Source organism: Ambystoma mexicanum, chromosome 10 (assembly GCF_040938575.1).
Source record: "Ambystoma mexicanum isolate Mex_15411 chromosome 10, UKY_AmexF1_1, whole genome shotgun sequence".
Lineage (NCBI taxonomy): Eukaryota > Metazoa > Chordata > Amphibia > Caudata > Ambystomatidae > Ambystoma > Ambystoma mexicanum.
This window is the reverse complement of record NC_090932.1, coordinates 253210297-253225868: the sequence shown is the minus strand read 5'-3', so window position 1 is coordinate 253225868 and position 15572 is coordinate 253210297. Positions and strand designations below refer to the sequence as shown.

Sequence of the window (15572 nt, the reverse complement as noted above, 5' to 3'; positions counted from 1 at the left end):
AACCCTTACCGCCCACCTCGTGATGAGGCCCAATGGGTGTAACAAGGGAGAGAGTCAAACACAAAGATAGACAGAGGAAGGCTGGAAGAGAAAGAGAGTAATGGGAGAGAGAGAGGAGATGGCTGGAGTGAGAGAGGATGATTCTGAGAAGGAGAGAGCAGTACAAAGCAGAGAATGATGAGAGTGGGCATTGATGGGAGATTGAGGGTGATGCAGAGGGGGAAAGGAATTTGGTGCTGCAGAGAAAGAGCAGGTGATGCAGACAGAGAAGGCGAGATGGAGAGCGAGCTGGCAGGCAATGTAGAGAGAGAAAGGGTAAGTGATCCGTGCGTGTGATTGCACGGCTCTGAATGTATTCTTGTGTTAACTGGACAATGGAAGTGTATGCAAAATATGGCAAAGCAGTTGTTCTCAGCCTCAAAGAACAATTTTTGAGGTTGAAAGTTGTCTTGTAAATATTGATGTGCCTCCTTTTTAAATGCATGCCCCACCAAGCTCTGCACACCTTCCATGGGAACAGTAAAGATGTGGAGATACGGTAATCTTTGAACTCTCAAACAGAGGCGAGAGGACTACTGATTATAATGACCGTATTGCTATTGCATTTAAATAATGGAGTTTTAGCATAGAACCCCCACAGCAATGTACCTCCCCCAGAGAGACTAGCCCTGAACAATAAAGTATGTTATGGTTCTCTCATTGAACAACACTTAGGAAAAAAATAAAAACAACAAGAACATGATCTGCAACACAAATATTATATCATTTCACATATTGTGGATGAGCGCAAACTCAATTCTGTCCTTTATGCTGTTCCACGGTTCTTACATGTACATTTCTTCAATTGTTCTGGGAGAGCTAAAAACGTTGACTCAGAAATGCAGGAGAAAGAAACACTGGAGCTCTTTTTAAATAAGGTGCAGCTTAAATGTAATGCGCAAAAGTCACGTGTAAGACTTTAACACATTCAGTTTACGTTAGACCTCATTTTCATTCATGTGCATGGAAGAAATGAGGCGATTCTGCCTCCTCCTTCTCCAGCCCATATAAATATTCCAGCATTTACACCAGCATGTTGTTTCATGCTGGCGCAAATGCTGTGGATTTCTACGGAATCCGCCTGATTTTTAGAGCAGCAAAAAGCAGGCAGATTCCATAGGAGACCATTGTAAATGCTGGCTGCCATGCATAAATGACAGGCAGCTTGTACTCCTTTGTACAAAAGGGTGGAATACAAGTGAGAATGCCACCATTATAAACTCGCCTTTTGCACGCTGCTGTGCAAAAGATTAAAATTACGCAGAGGTAATTTGTGTATGCCAAGGTGCAAACGTAACAGGTCCCCTCAGGGCAATGACTGGGAAACACATCATTGAGAATCCCTGTGTTATCAATTAAAGACTCCAACAATGCCATTGCCAATAACACGTTGACAGGGGCGGCTCGTCCATAACAGGAGAGGGGTGCAGACCCACTAGTACCGCACCCATTATGAAGGAGCTGTAGCTTAAACTGTCAAAGGGCAACATGGTTTCCATTTGACAGTTTCTGTTCCTCACCACACAAGTTCAATGGACCATGCAAGGCTGCAGGTGTTTTGCCTCCCCAGCCTTTCATAGCCCATTGGGGATGCAGGCTGGGGAACTGCACCTCTGAATGTGCGTTGGGAAAAGCTCCTGCGCTTACTCACACATTCAGACTGCCTGGGCAGGTGCATAAGGAGCGCTCCAGCTCTTGCACACATGTGCTGGAAGCACTCTTTGCTTTCTGTTTCCTCTTCATGCTGTGGGGGCAGGAATGGTTTCAGGGAGGCACTGGTGGCGAGAAGAAGAAGGTCAAGGTGAACTTTCAAGTTTATTTGTGAACGTATACATGTATGCTTGTGTAGTGAGTGAGTGTATGATGATGGGTGTGCATGTGAATGAGTGAGTGAATGATGTATGAGCGTGTGTGTCAATGAGTGAGCAAATGCTGTATGAGGATGAGCGTGTGAATGATGTGTGTTTTTTTGCACTTGTGTTTTTTGGGCCGGGGCACTGATTTTGGCATGGAGAGAGGGACAGAGGGGGAAGTAGGATGGGGAGGGAGGGTGCAGCATTTGTTATTGGACATCTATGATAAAACAACCATGATTATTTTGTGGCTAGACTCAAATTTTGATGCAACCAGTCTAACCATTTCTTATTTTGGCGTGACATTGGGCCTCATTCCGAGTTTGGTGGTAGCCACGGCGCTATTAGCGCCATGGCTGCCTCCAAAATCGGCCCGGAACCGGTCTGGTGGAGGGGAGATTTACCGGGACATTCCGCCCTAGGCGGACCCAGAAAGTCCCCATTCCAAAAGCCATTCCCCATCCCCATAGGGCTCAATGGGAAGGTGTTAATAACGGGCCCGCTAATTGCGGGCCCGTTATTATCTCCAAGGTCCCTTAACGGGTCCCGTAAAGATTGTGTGGTCTGACCACATGTCCTTTACTGTTCCCTCCAAGGGACCCATTGTGTACTGTGCATCTATGATAAAGCAAGCATGATCATTATTCTTACGTGTCTAGACTGTCCTACATTGGTACAGCCAGTTTAGACATGATTTCCTATTGTGCCATGCCATTTTTAATGGCAAAGCCAAAAGGAATATGTTCTTACGTGGGTATACTGGCATATGTATTGGTCGAGCAAGCTTGGACATCCTTTCTTATGGTATTTTAACTGGCATTATACAAAAAGCGAATACATGTTTGCTCTTACATGGGAAGGCTGGCATGAATTTGTGCAGCCAACATGAAATTGTCTGGACACAGCCAGCATGAACATATTTTTTATTCTGTCATTTATCGCGGGGAAAGGCACCATGAACATGCATTTAGAAAGGTTCCTATGCACTGTTGATGACTTGCATCTATTGGATTTTATGTATTTTGCAGTTTCCCAATTTTTCACAGAGAATGTTCCATTTTAACCCATAAGTCCAAACGATTTCTAGGGAGAGAACCCTCCTTTGGTTGTTTAGGGCTCCCTCACTATGCTAGATCACTTTTGCATATTTGTGGCAAATATTAACGTCCCTCCAATAAAAATAAAAATCACCAGCTGCCACTGCACGTTGAATTGCATGTCGAAATGCTGCTCAAATGCGGTGTTCAAATATGCCTCTTAGCTGTATAAGATGTAAAATGGTCCCATAGTCTACTATTCACCTTGTGGCATACATGGCTCCTCTTGTTTTGGAGAACTTGCAAAGATGAGAGGATGAAAAACGGAGAGAGAAAGACGGGGCAGGAGGGATAAGAGGAAATCATGAAAGAAATACAGTTACAGAGTAGGTGGGTGACAGTATATTATAAGGAGAGAGCGAGAAGGAGGAGGGGCAGGAACAGGAAAAAAAGGACAATAGAGGGAATGGGATAAAACAATAGAGGGAATGGGGTAGAGAAGGCACGATAGAAATGAAGAAACACACAGAGAAGAGACAAGAGAAAGAGATGAAGAGAGAAAAAGAGAGGGAATGATCAGATCTGTCATGCCACCCTTGGATAAAAAAAGATGAGCAACTTGGCGGTGAACTATCCTACACGTTTCTCATGGTGGTTGAGGGCTCTCAGGCTCCCTGGCAGATATGCTCTGTACACCACCTCAAATAAGAAAGGCAAGCAAAGCCTGCCTCGCATTTTTCATTTTTTAACTCATGGATGCCCCGCAAAATACAGCCAGAATGCGTAAAGGTGCGCTGCACTTACAGAGCACTGGCAAAATGAAGGAAGTGTGAACTCCCGACACACATTATATTCTGAAGCAAGTGCCCATTGCTGAATGAGGCTGAATGCAACAGATTATAACAAATTGCCACTTGGGCACCGTAGTAAACATATCACTCGTTGCCATGCAAAACAAACATTCTTCTACTCAACATCTCTTCCAGTCTCTCTGTTAGTTGTAGCATTGGTTTTGTCCTAGAGTGGCGTCTTGAGCCAACATATGTGCCAAAACCAAAAACGGTTTGGTACTGTAGTGTGACGTGACAGTTCACACATGTTTGGTGCTTGAGTTTGGGACGTTTGGGTGCATCCAATACAGGTGGCTTTCCCTACACCCATTATATATTGATGATAACTGCCTTTCGAAATAAACATCCAAAAGTTTCTGTTGGTGGGCCCATATGTTTTCTTCATTTATTGTGTTACAGAAAATTAGACTATTACGCACTTCTATGGGAGAGCAGGGTCTGTGTAGTTAATGCTACAGAATGCATGCATGACTTGTCTCTTGGTCTTCCACTTTAACCTTCCCACCCAATGTCTGGTCTATTTACTCCTGTTGGCTGCCCCACAACAGTATTTTATTTCTCATATCATTTGTAGAATTTGGCTAAGCCGCACAGTGCGCCGAAGATACTCACGTTACAATTGCAGCCTTTACTGTACAGACCCAGAATCCCTTGAATCTGGCAGCGGGTCAGCTCTGCCCATGGTTTGATGAAGCTGCACTGCGTCACTTCCACGCGACCATCTGACCTGTGACCTGTTTGTAAAAAGCACAGACATGAAAACCAGCTTCTCTTCACCTTGTACATTACTCAAAAGCTTTATGCAGTCCTCAATTCCCTTTGCAATGTTCAAAACACTACACATAAGTTCACCTGTTTCACAAAGTAAATAAACTGATAAACCTCTTTATGTACTTGGGTAGTGTGTGGAGGATTTGCATTTTTATTTTGTATTTATTAAAACATGTTGTTTCGATGGGAAACATCTACAGCTATACACACAGTAGCCAGGGCAATTCTACAAGTATGTGCCCTACCTTAAAAATATCACAGCAGTGGACCATGGGTTTAGGTGATGAGAGGAACACAGAACATGGAGGCATATTAGCAGTGAGATGCCAGTGTACCTATACATAGCTCTCAACTCACACGCTTTTGGCGGGTGTCACCGGCCTTGTGAAGGGCTGACTCACCCGCCAAGCCTCTTGCAAGCCCATTCATTCCAATGGGCGTCTCACCCGCCAAAAACAAAATCGGGTGATTACACCCCCCTTTGCGACACAAATGGTTGAGAGCTATGCCTATAGTGCGGGCGGAAGTGCAACTAGGAGGGAAGAGAAAGGTTAACACTTGTAATACAGTTTTATTTCGTGGGATATTTTGTGGAGGCAACGAGCATTGATTGTAAAGTGAGTAGCCCCCATCGTAGCCATTTAACAAGTAACAGGTTTACATCTGGTAACCTGGGTCGGATAGGCCACTCGGGAATTCAGCCATTTCAACAATGCGTTGGAAGGCCGATTTTAGAGGCTTAATGTGTGGGCCTAATTCATCATTAAAGATTGTGTTCTCCATTAAAAAAGTGAAGATTTCATTAAAATGCGAACGAGTGCATTTTAATGAAATCCTTACTTTTCGGTAATTTCTTGCTGAGCTGCACCTGGCAACAAACCTTGAGCGAAAGTCCCAGTCCCTCACACGTGTTGCTGTCTCCGTCGCCAACTCTTCAAATCCTGCTTCTCACAGACATGGGAGCTTCCCTCAGATAAAAGAGCTGAACTTGGCTGGGGAAATGAAGGTAAGCAAAGCTATTTAAAACAAACGAGTTTTTGGGCATCCGCTTCTCCAGCATGGGGTCTGGCATGGATTCACATGCTCATGAATATTCCCCGTCGTCAGGCCGGCAATCCTCGGTAAGAAAAGAAAAGCAGTATTGCTTTACAAGCTTGAATACTGTCTTGAATACTACCTTTCCACCTGTTATCCAATCACTGAAGACCAGGTCAAACTGCACCCATTCAATGACGGTCGTCTCCCTCAGTCCCACCCCGGCAGCCATCTTCAGATTTTTACGGCACGTTTCGGTGCAGGGAGTCCTCAAGTTTTTCAATGGAAATTTCAGTTTTTTGTGTGAAAATGTGTGACATTTAATAGAATGCTGACGACTAGTCAGCTACGGGAACAGGGCTCCATTGCTGGTTAGGTTTTGAAGACTACACAACGTGTCAACATGGAAAGGCCTGCCGAGGCCTACTTCATGACTCGTCATGTCAGAGGAAGGCAGAAGAAGTCTCTTCAGGCTCTGCTCCCTTTGTGGTTTGCGAAACATCTATGTGGAGGAGAAGCACATGAGATATCTCTACTGTCTTCATCCCGACCATGAAGAGGACTGATGCAAAATCTTCCAAACACTGACAAAACCGGCCAAAACCAAGAGCGGCCACTACCGACGGTTGGTGGCGTGGTTCAAGGAGGAGAGGATCCCTGGCGTGGTCCGGCCGGGATGCTCAGGCAAAGCCCAGATCGGGAGCACTCCAGAGTGCTCTCCACCTGGTAAGAGATCCAGATCGGCAATGGATGACGAAGTAACCGTTGACGACGCCCACTGCTACGGCTTTGTCAATGACTACAAGACCGTCTACAGCCATGACTACGTCGACCAGACCATCGTCAACGGTTACTTCGTCATCCATTGCAGTTGGCTCAGCTTCTTCAAAGGCCACTCTGTCAACAGCCACCTCATCAGCGACTGCTTCATCAACGGCCACGTGCAGCAAGGGTTATGCTGCCACCAAGACCCACGACTACTGCTTCTTTGACTGCCACTACCCAGTCAGTAAAGGTGCCAGTCATGTATATAGCCCTGAGGGAAGTGGCTAGACCAGGAGACCACTATGCAGAGAGCTCAGTTGGTCCTTTGGCCATTTATACTAGCTCCGACGACAACAGACGGCATGAGTGCTTGGATGCAGGTGCTCCAGTCCTATAGGTGTGGATTCGCCAAGGCATACGAGCCTGTTGAGGCACACAAGCATTCCTCCGGCGGGCCCAGGAGCCCCTCCTCAAGTTACAAGAGATATCTCCCAAGACATCCTCACAGTGCTTAGTTCTCTGGTCTCAGAGATACAGCAGAGGCTACCACCCATTGTGGGTCCGTCAGGGAGCGACCCTAGGTACATCCCTCCAAGGCCTCCACACAGGCTTTGCTCAGCTACCCTGAGGTGACCACCGTCACCACCGCCTGTTCCAACACCACCAGTCAATGTGCCGCACACTGATACAGCAACAAACACGGACTCTGCCACAACGGACACAGATAACTTTGATGACTTTGTCCCATCCGATGGGAGTCAGCAGGTCAGGATGATACCCCGAGAGCTTCACCTCCAGATGAAGTTGGGTCATTCCATTCCATGTTGGCGAGGGCATTGCTCTATTTAATCTGGTACCAGAGGAGAAGAGGAAGGAAGGTTTCCTCTACCAGAGACGTACCTCAACCAGGAAGATGATGTTATCTGTCCCGTTGCTGGACAGGGTATGGGAAGAGGGCCTGGCCTTAATGAAATACCAGAGCTTCGCACCGGCGAAGTGGGACTGGCAAGAGAAAAAATACAGGATGCCGCACTCGCAGCCATACCCAGATTCAGAGGTTTCCGCCGCAGCAAGCCAATGGTCGGCGAATCCATCCTCCCAATCTATGGCCCCGCTGGACCAGGAGGGGAAGAAACTGGATGCGTCAGGTAAGTGCATCATATGTACTGCAGAATTGACCATCAAGGCTGTTAAAGCTCTAGCCATCCTGGCCCGGTATTATAGGGAGTTGTGGTTTAAACTAGGCCCACTTCTAGAATTCTTGCCAGACCATAAGAGGATGGAAGCTCTGGCACTATTTCAAGAGAGGGCGGTGGCCTCCAATCATGCCATCACTGTGGCTATGGATGTCACGGATTCTGGCTTACGCCAAATGGGGAATGGTGTAGCGGTCATGCATCAAAATTGGCTAAAGGCTACCAATTTTGGGCCTGACGCTCAGGCCAAGGTAGTGGATATGCCTTTCGACAGCGATAATCTCTTCAGAAGGTGGTGGATGAAACACTGCAGGCCAACAAGAAGGACACAAAGACGGTAAGGTCCCTAGGAACCCTGCAGCAGCACTGCTCTTCTTCCTATTGGTCCTCCAGGAGTACGTTTGGAAGATCTTCATAGGGATACGCCTCTGCTTCCTACCGTCAGCCTTCCCACTCCATGGCACAGGAATCACACAAAGGTCCTTCCTGGGCCTTCGGCGGGGGTTCGCAGAGCCGTCGGTGCCCCCATGGAAAGCTGCAAACAACCAAGCAGACCTTACTTGGCCCAGGGCCCGGTCCCCCACTTCCGCACCCGAGTGGGAGGCCGTCTGTCAAACTTTGTCGACGCTTGGAAAAACATCACCAGAGACGAATGGGTGCTGGGCATTCTGCGAAAAGGGCACACGCTGGAATTCAAACGCAAATGCCCTCATACGCCACTGGTAACAAGGAAGGGACAGCACAGTGCCCAGCTGGTCTGGGAAGTGCATTCCATGCTGATAACCACCTCACAATCAATAGTTTCTCCACACATTCAGAATATAATAGATGTGCCAGACTGATTTGTGCATTATACAAAGATTTTTTTATATTTGCCCTTAGTGATGACACGTGTTTCGGCTGTAAAAGCCTTTTTCAAATCTGGGCTTTATAGCGTGGTTGCCTTTTCAATCTTGTTAGATGGTTATTGCATTTAAAGGGTTCAATCCCTCTTTGCTTTATTGTTATTTGGCTCTGTCTCATTCCCCAAAATGCACTGTTTCTGACCAGATCAGCAACCATCCTGCATACATATGATCCCATTCTGCAGGCTACAGATGAGGCCACACAAGGAGTTTCTGGGCTGCTGGTGGCACCAGGCCATGGGCAATTGGTCAGACAAGTTGAGCTCAACCTGGAGTCTCGGCAAGCCTTGCAATGGTGGGGGGTGCACTCTCAGCTTACGCGGGGTTCCTGATTCCTAACCCCTCCATTTCAGGCAACAGTAACCACACATTTTTCACTGGATGTATGGGGGGCCCATACCGGGCAGTCCCACGCCAGAGGCCTTTGGCTGCTGGAGGAGAAGGATCTACACATCAATGTGCTGGAACTTCGGGCCGTGTTCTGGGTCCTCAAGTCACTTTTGCAGCTGCTGAAGGGTTGAGTGGTGAGGATTTTCACAGGCAACACCACCACAATGTTCTACATCAGGAAGCAGGGCAGAACCCGATCCCTTGCTCTGTCGCTGGAGTCGCAAACCGTATGGCACTGGACCATCCTTCAGAACATGTTCCTCATACCTTTTCACCTGGCAGGCATAAAGAACACCATAGTGGATGCCCTAATCAGGGAGCTTCGGTCCGATCATGAATGGGAATTCCAGCAGATCCAAGTAATCCATCTGTTCCGCCAATGGGGTTGTCCTGAGATCGATCTATTTGGCACAGAAACAAACTTGCCAGCAGGTTCCCTCAACCGGGGACCCTAGGGGACGCTTTCTCACTCAGATGGGAGGGTCAATTCCTATACGCTTTTTCACCGATCCCCCGCCTGCTACAGATCATCAACACATTGAAGTGATGATTCTGCAAGATGATACTCCTCGCCCCAGCTTTGCCCCACCAGATGGTACCCAGACCTGCTACTCCTATCAGCAACACCAGCCATCAGGCTGCCTCCTCGTCCCAACCTGCTTTTCAGAGAAAATGGAACCATCCTACATCACGATCCGGCATCAATGTACCTCACGGCCTGGCTCCTGCAGCCTTAGAACTTGGCCATTACAACCTTCCGCTAGAATGTAAAGCTGTTCTTGCCAAGGCCAGAGCACCCTCTACTGTATCGTGCTTTGGTCACAAATTAAAACACTTCTCAGTGTGGTGCAGGACGCAGGGCATCACGCTGCTGTGTGTCTCTTCTCCTCAGCTCTTGCCATACCTGTTCTCACTGGCCAAGTCCGGTTTGGCCCATGACTCCTTCAAGGTGCATCTGGTGGCTATTTCACAGTACACCCGTTCACCTACAAAGCCATTGTTATGGTGCCACAGGATGGTGAAAGAATTCATGAAAGGTCTCTTTAGGTCTTTCTCTGCAGTGAAAGCTACAGTCCCGTCAGGGGAGCTCAACATTGTCCTCACATAGCTCTATGTGAGCCTTTGCATCATGCTGCTTTCAAGTGTCTTTCATGGAAGGCTGCATTCCTAGTAGCGATCACTTCGGTCAGGTGGATCAGGGAAATTCAGGTTCTTTTCTGCAAACCCCCCTACTTATCGTTGTAAAATACTAGGCTGGTGCTCCGCATTCACCCCTCCTTCATGTTGAATGTCCTGTCTGAGTTTCACCTCAATGAACCTTTGGTACTTCCAATCTTCTTTCCGAATATGGTTTTGTCTGCTCAATGGTCACTGCATATGCTGGACATTGCTCGTGCCTTGAAGTTCTATGTGGCCCCTTTAAAAGATTTCTGGAAGACTTCTCAGCTCTTTGTGAACTTTGGTCCTGTAAATCAGGGGAAGGCCCTGTCCAAGGCCTACCAATCTAGGTGTCTCTCTTGCTGAATCATGCAATGACATCATCTGGCCTACAGACCCCTTCCAGGCCGGCCGAGAGCCCACTCCACCAGAGCCATCGCTGCTGCGACAGCGTTTCTCTCTGGGGTTCCCCTGCTGGACATTTGCAGTGCTGCTACATGTCTCAACAGGGATTCCAGGGAGGAGTGCAGAATCGGCCAAGCAGTGCTGTGCAACCTGTTTGCTTGAGGTGAGCTGGTTGAAGGGGTAAGTGTTGCACTTCTGTTGAGCCTTGCCACCTCCTGTTGGTTGTGTTTGTGTTACTGCTTTATAATTGTATTCATGAGCATGCGAATGCATGCCAGACCCGATGCAGGAGAAGGAAGAAGTAACTAACCTGTAACTATTGTTCTCCAGCATGGGTCTGGCATGGATTCACATGCGAACCGTCCCTCTGTCCCTGCTGTTGCTCTTCTGGGTTCATACTGGCACCTCACATGCTTCTAATCTGAAGATGGCTGCTGAGGGCTGGACTCAGGTAGATGACTGTCATTGAGTGGGTGCAGTATGACCCGGTCTTCAATGATTGGAGAACAAGCGAAATGCAATATTCACACTTTTAAAGCAATACTGCTTTTCTTTTCTTACAGAGGATTCCCGGCCTGCAGATAGGAAATATTCATGAGTATGTGAATCCAGACCAGACCCCATGCTGGAGAACAACATTAAGGTAAGTAAATTGTTCCTTATATTTTGTTTAATATGTGTGTTATTTTCGTAATGTTGTGTTTTTGTATGTGGCCTCCACGATCCAAAAATCCTCAATGGTTGTTCCTGTTCGTGTGAGATCATGCTCTGCCCCGTGTATCCCTTCAAAATCCCACATTTTATAATGTGAAAAAAACGTTTTAATCAAAGCCTTAAACATGACATTTCTGAAAACAATAGACATCCTGTGAAAGATGGTGCTGGTTCTTATGTCCTCGAAACTCCATTTCACATTCCTGGCACTTGGCTTCCCTTAATATGTTTGGTAACTTGATATAGGTCGCAGCCTGCTCTTTGCCCACTGAAATAAATCACCACATTTCATGAAAATGAAATCCGATAGGTCATTTAGTTAAATGGCTGTTTCACAAATCTGTGTGGCTTTCAATCAATAACGTTATCAAGGAGTTAAGCCATAGAATTACCTAATGCCAAATAACCATCAGAGATACATTAATCATAACACGTTCCCTTCTTATTTGAATTAAGTATAAATTGAGTTAAGCACAGGAGCCCTGCACCCCTGTGCTATCTAAGGCACGGCTCGGTCCATGACATAAAGTATCTTAACTTAGGTTAGGGTAGCCAATTGGCTGTCAAACCATCATTTGCTGCAAGGGTTTAAACCAGGGGAAGTCATTCAGTGTCCTTTTCCCCAAGGGGACAGAATTTGCTCCTGAGAGCACGGACCACTGTGGGTTTTTACATGGGTTTTGCCAGACTTACCTGGGGGGTGAGCACTAAATTTGATTACACTATTTGCTGGGGGATGGCATTTCCTGCAAAAGCTCAATATGCCTTTGACCAAACTTGGCTCCCTAAGGGTGATTCTAACAGAATCCAAGTCATTCCCCCCTGGTGGCAAATTCTGGTGCAGCTTACAATTTGTTCCCAGGTAACAAATGAGCAACCGCTTACTGCAAGCCAGTGTGCCCATTTATCTAAAAGTGCATCTCTAGGTGCGTGCTGATTAGGGGACGATTTTGGGACTTTAAATATATTGAACCCCCTGCATGGGCCTCTAGCGCCTTGCATGTTTTGACAGTAGATATAGATGGATCGCGATCAGTCCTGCCTACCACCTTGCCAGTTATCACCTTTGCCCTTCATGCATCTTCTGCCTTCAGGGTGCGGAACTGCAACGACGGGTGAGATGTTGGAAGTTGGCTACTCGAGATGGATTCACAGCCACTTACATCTATTGGGGGCGTTAGCCTTCTGCCAGCTGGCGCTCGTGTGGTTTTAGTGCTCACTCCATTTTCGCCTCGGTGGGTCTTAGAATAATTGGGTGAGGCTGTCACTGATACATTTGTATCCCTTTTTCCACGCTCGAGGCTGGTCAGTGCCCCCCCCTTGGTACTCTCCATTCCCAATTGCTTCAAACAGGGATAAGAGCAGATTCTTTATTATCAAAGTTCAGAATAAACAACACTACATCTGCATGTCTGGGTCCCTGGGCCCCCTCCCCAACATAATCAGGTGTTTGCTGTACGGCTTGCTTGGGAGGAGTGGCAAGCAGGGTTGGCTACTACCCAACTAGATGTCGTTAATTGCCCCTGTGGCTGCATCCTGCTTCCATGGGGTAGCCTTTCCCCCAGTTTTCATCTGGCAATTATGCTCTCTCATCTGTGCTCCACCATGCTGCTGTAGTGGGGAAGTTAGCTTGGTGGTCTGGGGAATGTCATCAGCACTTGGGGGCACAGTCTCAGGGGTATTGGGGGATTGAGGGCCATCACACGGGCACAAGCTGGAGTGGCCGGAGCTACCAGATTCACAGACGTGGCTTCATTGTTCTTGGGTTTCCCTGTGGCGACACATGGACATAGCCCAGTAAAAGCCCAGCAAGAGGCGGGGACAAGCTGCAATGAACCCCGCCCAGAAATTAATAGATTATCAGTGGTCCTGGTCCAGTCATCAGTCAGGCAGCTCACCACACCAATGCCAAGGGCTTTTTAAGTGGTACATCAGACCTTGTTATCTCTGATATTGACCATGAGGTCCTTAGTCTCTTGTGCATTGTTTTTGTCCCACCATGGGTCCACACTTGCAGGTATGTTGAAAGAACCAAGAAATTGGTGGATTTCACTTATCAGAATGTATGTCTGACAGGGTAGGGAGGTCGCTGGAATTGTTCTTTGCAGCACGCAGTGAAAGTGGGAAGGGTGCTGGTGGCATTTTCCTTTTCTATAGCGAGTATTTTCCCTTTGGGTGGGAGTTTGGGTGTTGACATGGTGGATAGACTAGCCATGAGAAGGGTGGATACTCCTTTGAGATTGTATGCAAGTTCAATTCAATTCAGTTGATTCAGTTATTTCAGCTTAGGACTCATCCACTAGCGGGACTATAATCTAGAACAGTTACGTAATGCCTCCCCCACCAATCTGTTCTCACCTGTTCAGGTGCTCAGCATGCATATGCACAGTCAGAAGTGACCTTGGCTGCTTTGTTTTCCACTGTGAGGTATCTCAGAGAATTCCTGGATAAATGCTTACACAATGTTTCAGCTGCATTGACTCCCTGGACTAAAAGAGTCTATGGGTGTCCGTTCACCCCATTGGGCGTGGAACACCATGTGGGAGCAAAACACCCACCCCTTTCATCCCACAGGCATCCAGATTTACTGTGCCAGTTCCCAACTGACTCACAAGATGCTTCCCGGTCGTCCTACTGTTCTTCTCTTTAACTATGCAGACGTGCCTCGCTGCAGCCTCCTGCATCCCCAGATCTGCCTTACGAGCTTGCCTTATAAGCTTCAATGCAGCCACCTTGCTCACTCCATTCTCCTTCTCGACATACAACAGTTCTAGGCACGGGTCACTGCAGAACGGGTCTGAAGATGACACAGAACACAGTCCTTCTTTGCTATTCAGTTTAAATAGCGGGAGCAGCCCCAGTGTAACATCAGTCAAATGCACCAATGCACCCGATCAAGCATTTCTCCACTCTATTGAATTGTTCTCACACTCTTCTTCATCCTTGTACCTATTACATCAGGGTGGTTTGATATTTTACAATAACACTTTATTTCGGACGTGATCTTTTATGAAGAAGATTCGGGCAGTAACATCAGTCTGCAGGGTTGGGGTTTAAAGTCTCCCACTTGCGTCATTATCCGCAGGAGGAGTGTTCCTCTCCATGAGATCTTCCCACATGTTATCACCCCTAGGGGAAGTATTGGTTAGTGGTCTCACCTCCATAGCCTCATGGAAGGTGGCTCTCGCGTGGGGAGAAGTGATGCTGTCTGCTGCAGGATCTTCACAGTAAGTAGAGCATTTAAAAAATATATAACAAGCAGATTGGACTTAGCACCAGTACCTTTTAATCAGTTTTTCTGTTTGATTTGTAGAGGGAGAAAACTTTGTAACACAAACTAGAATGTCCTCATATTTGTTTTTACTTCTCCCTGCTAAAACATAATCTCTATTGCAGTACCATGCCCTTTTGGCCAAACGTTTCATCCGACACTGGGGATATCCCCTGGCTTGTAATCTCTCAATGAGAGTGTTGACGTGTGCCATATAGTGATTGTTGGAAGTGCATTTCCTCTTTCTTCGTAAACACTGACTATATGGCAGATTCTCTCCAAGGGCTTTCAGATGTTGACTAGAGAAGAGAGGCATTGAGTTGCAATCGGTTGGGGGTTGGGGTAGAGTGGTAAATAGAAGTCTGTCAGAGTGTCCAATGACTAAATCCAGATATAGGAGTGCATCCTTATGTGAGGCCACAGTGAAATGTAAATGTATGCTATGGGAATTAAGTCAATTTAGAAAATTAGTGCGAAATGCAACTTCCCCATTCCAGGTACAGAATACCTCATCTATGTACCTGCTCCAGTGGGCTGGAAAGGTGGAGTAAGGATTGTTATTGAATATGTTCTCATCCTCGAATTGTGCCATATAAAAATCAGGTAGGTAAATAGGGCCAACACTGCACCCATGGCAGTGCCTTTAATTTGGGAATAGATTCAATACTGACTTGCAGGATATGTTGAAGTTTCAAAGTATTTACTAGATATGTGACCCAGCTATTTCCTTCATCTACGCCCCTAAATATTTTGTGCAACAAACATGCAAACGCCAACACTGTTGTTTTTGGCAACGCCTATTTTTCACTGTCGTTATTTCTTTTTCTGTGTAGAAGTTAATTTTAAGTAACATATTCTTTGGGAAAAATCCTGATGTCCCCTCTCAAGTGCAAACACCTCAGGCCTCCACTTTTAAAGGCCAAAGGAAACACCAGCATAAACTAATACCTGTGTAGATATACTGAGGTACATGCATTGAGAAAAAAAGACGAGGACTATCAGGCTGACATTGCTGTTTATTTCTCTGCCTGCTTAGCCTGAAGATTATTTGTGTTATTCTTGCAAATTGTAAAAAAATATAATGTGCAGGTCTAACAAAGATTGAGACAGTCAAACCACTGTTTGAAGGCATGAAGGGGAGAGAACCTCTGGCCAGACATGAAATTTCTTCAGCTGAATGTA

At 46.7% G+C, this 15572-nt stretch overlaps 1 protein-coding gene across 1 annotated transcript in view; it reads right to left on the bottom strand.

Annotated features, from left to right (window-relative positions):
* Positions 1 to 15572, bottom strand: part of LOC138491328 (metalloproteinase inhibitor 1-like) — a 163961-nt gene that overhangs the window by 34915 nt on the left and 113474 nt on the right. Inside the window, exon 5 of the mRNA XM_069617787.1 lies at positions 4393 to 4514. Within this exon, the coding sequence (XP_069473888.1) occupies positions 4393 to 4514 (122 nt within the window). The remainder of the gene's footprint in view (positions 1 to 4392; positions 4515 to 15572) is intronic.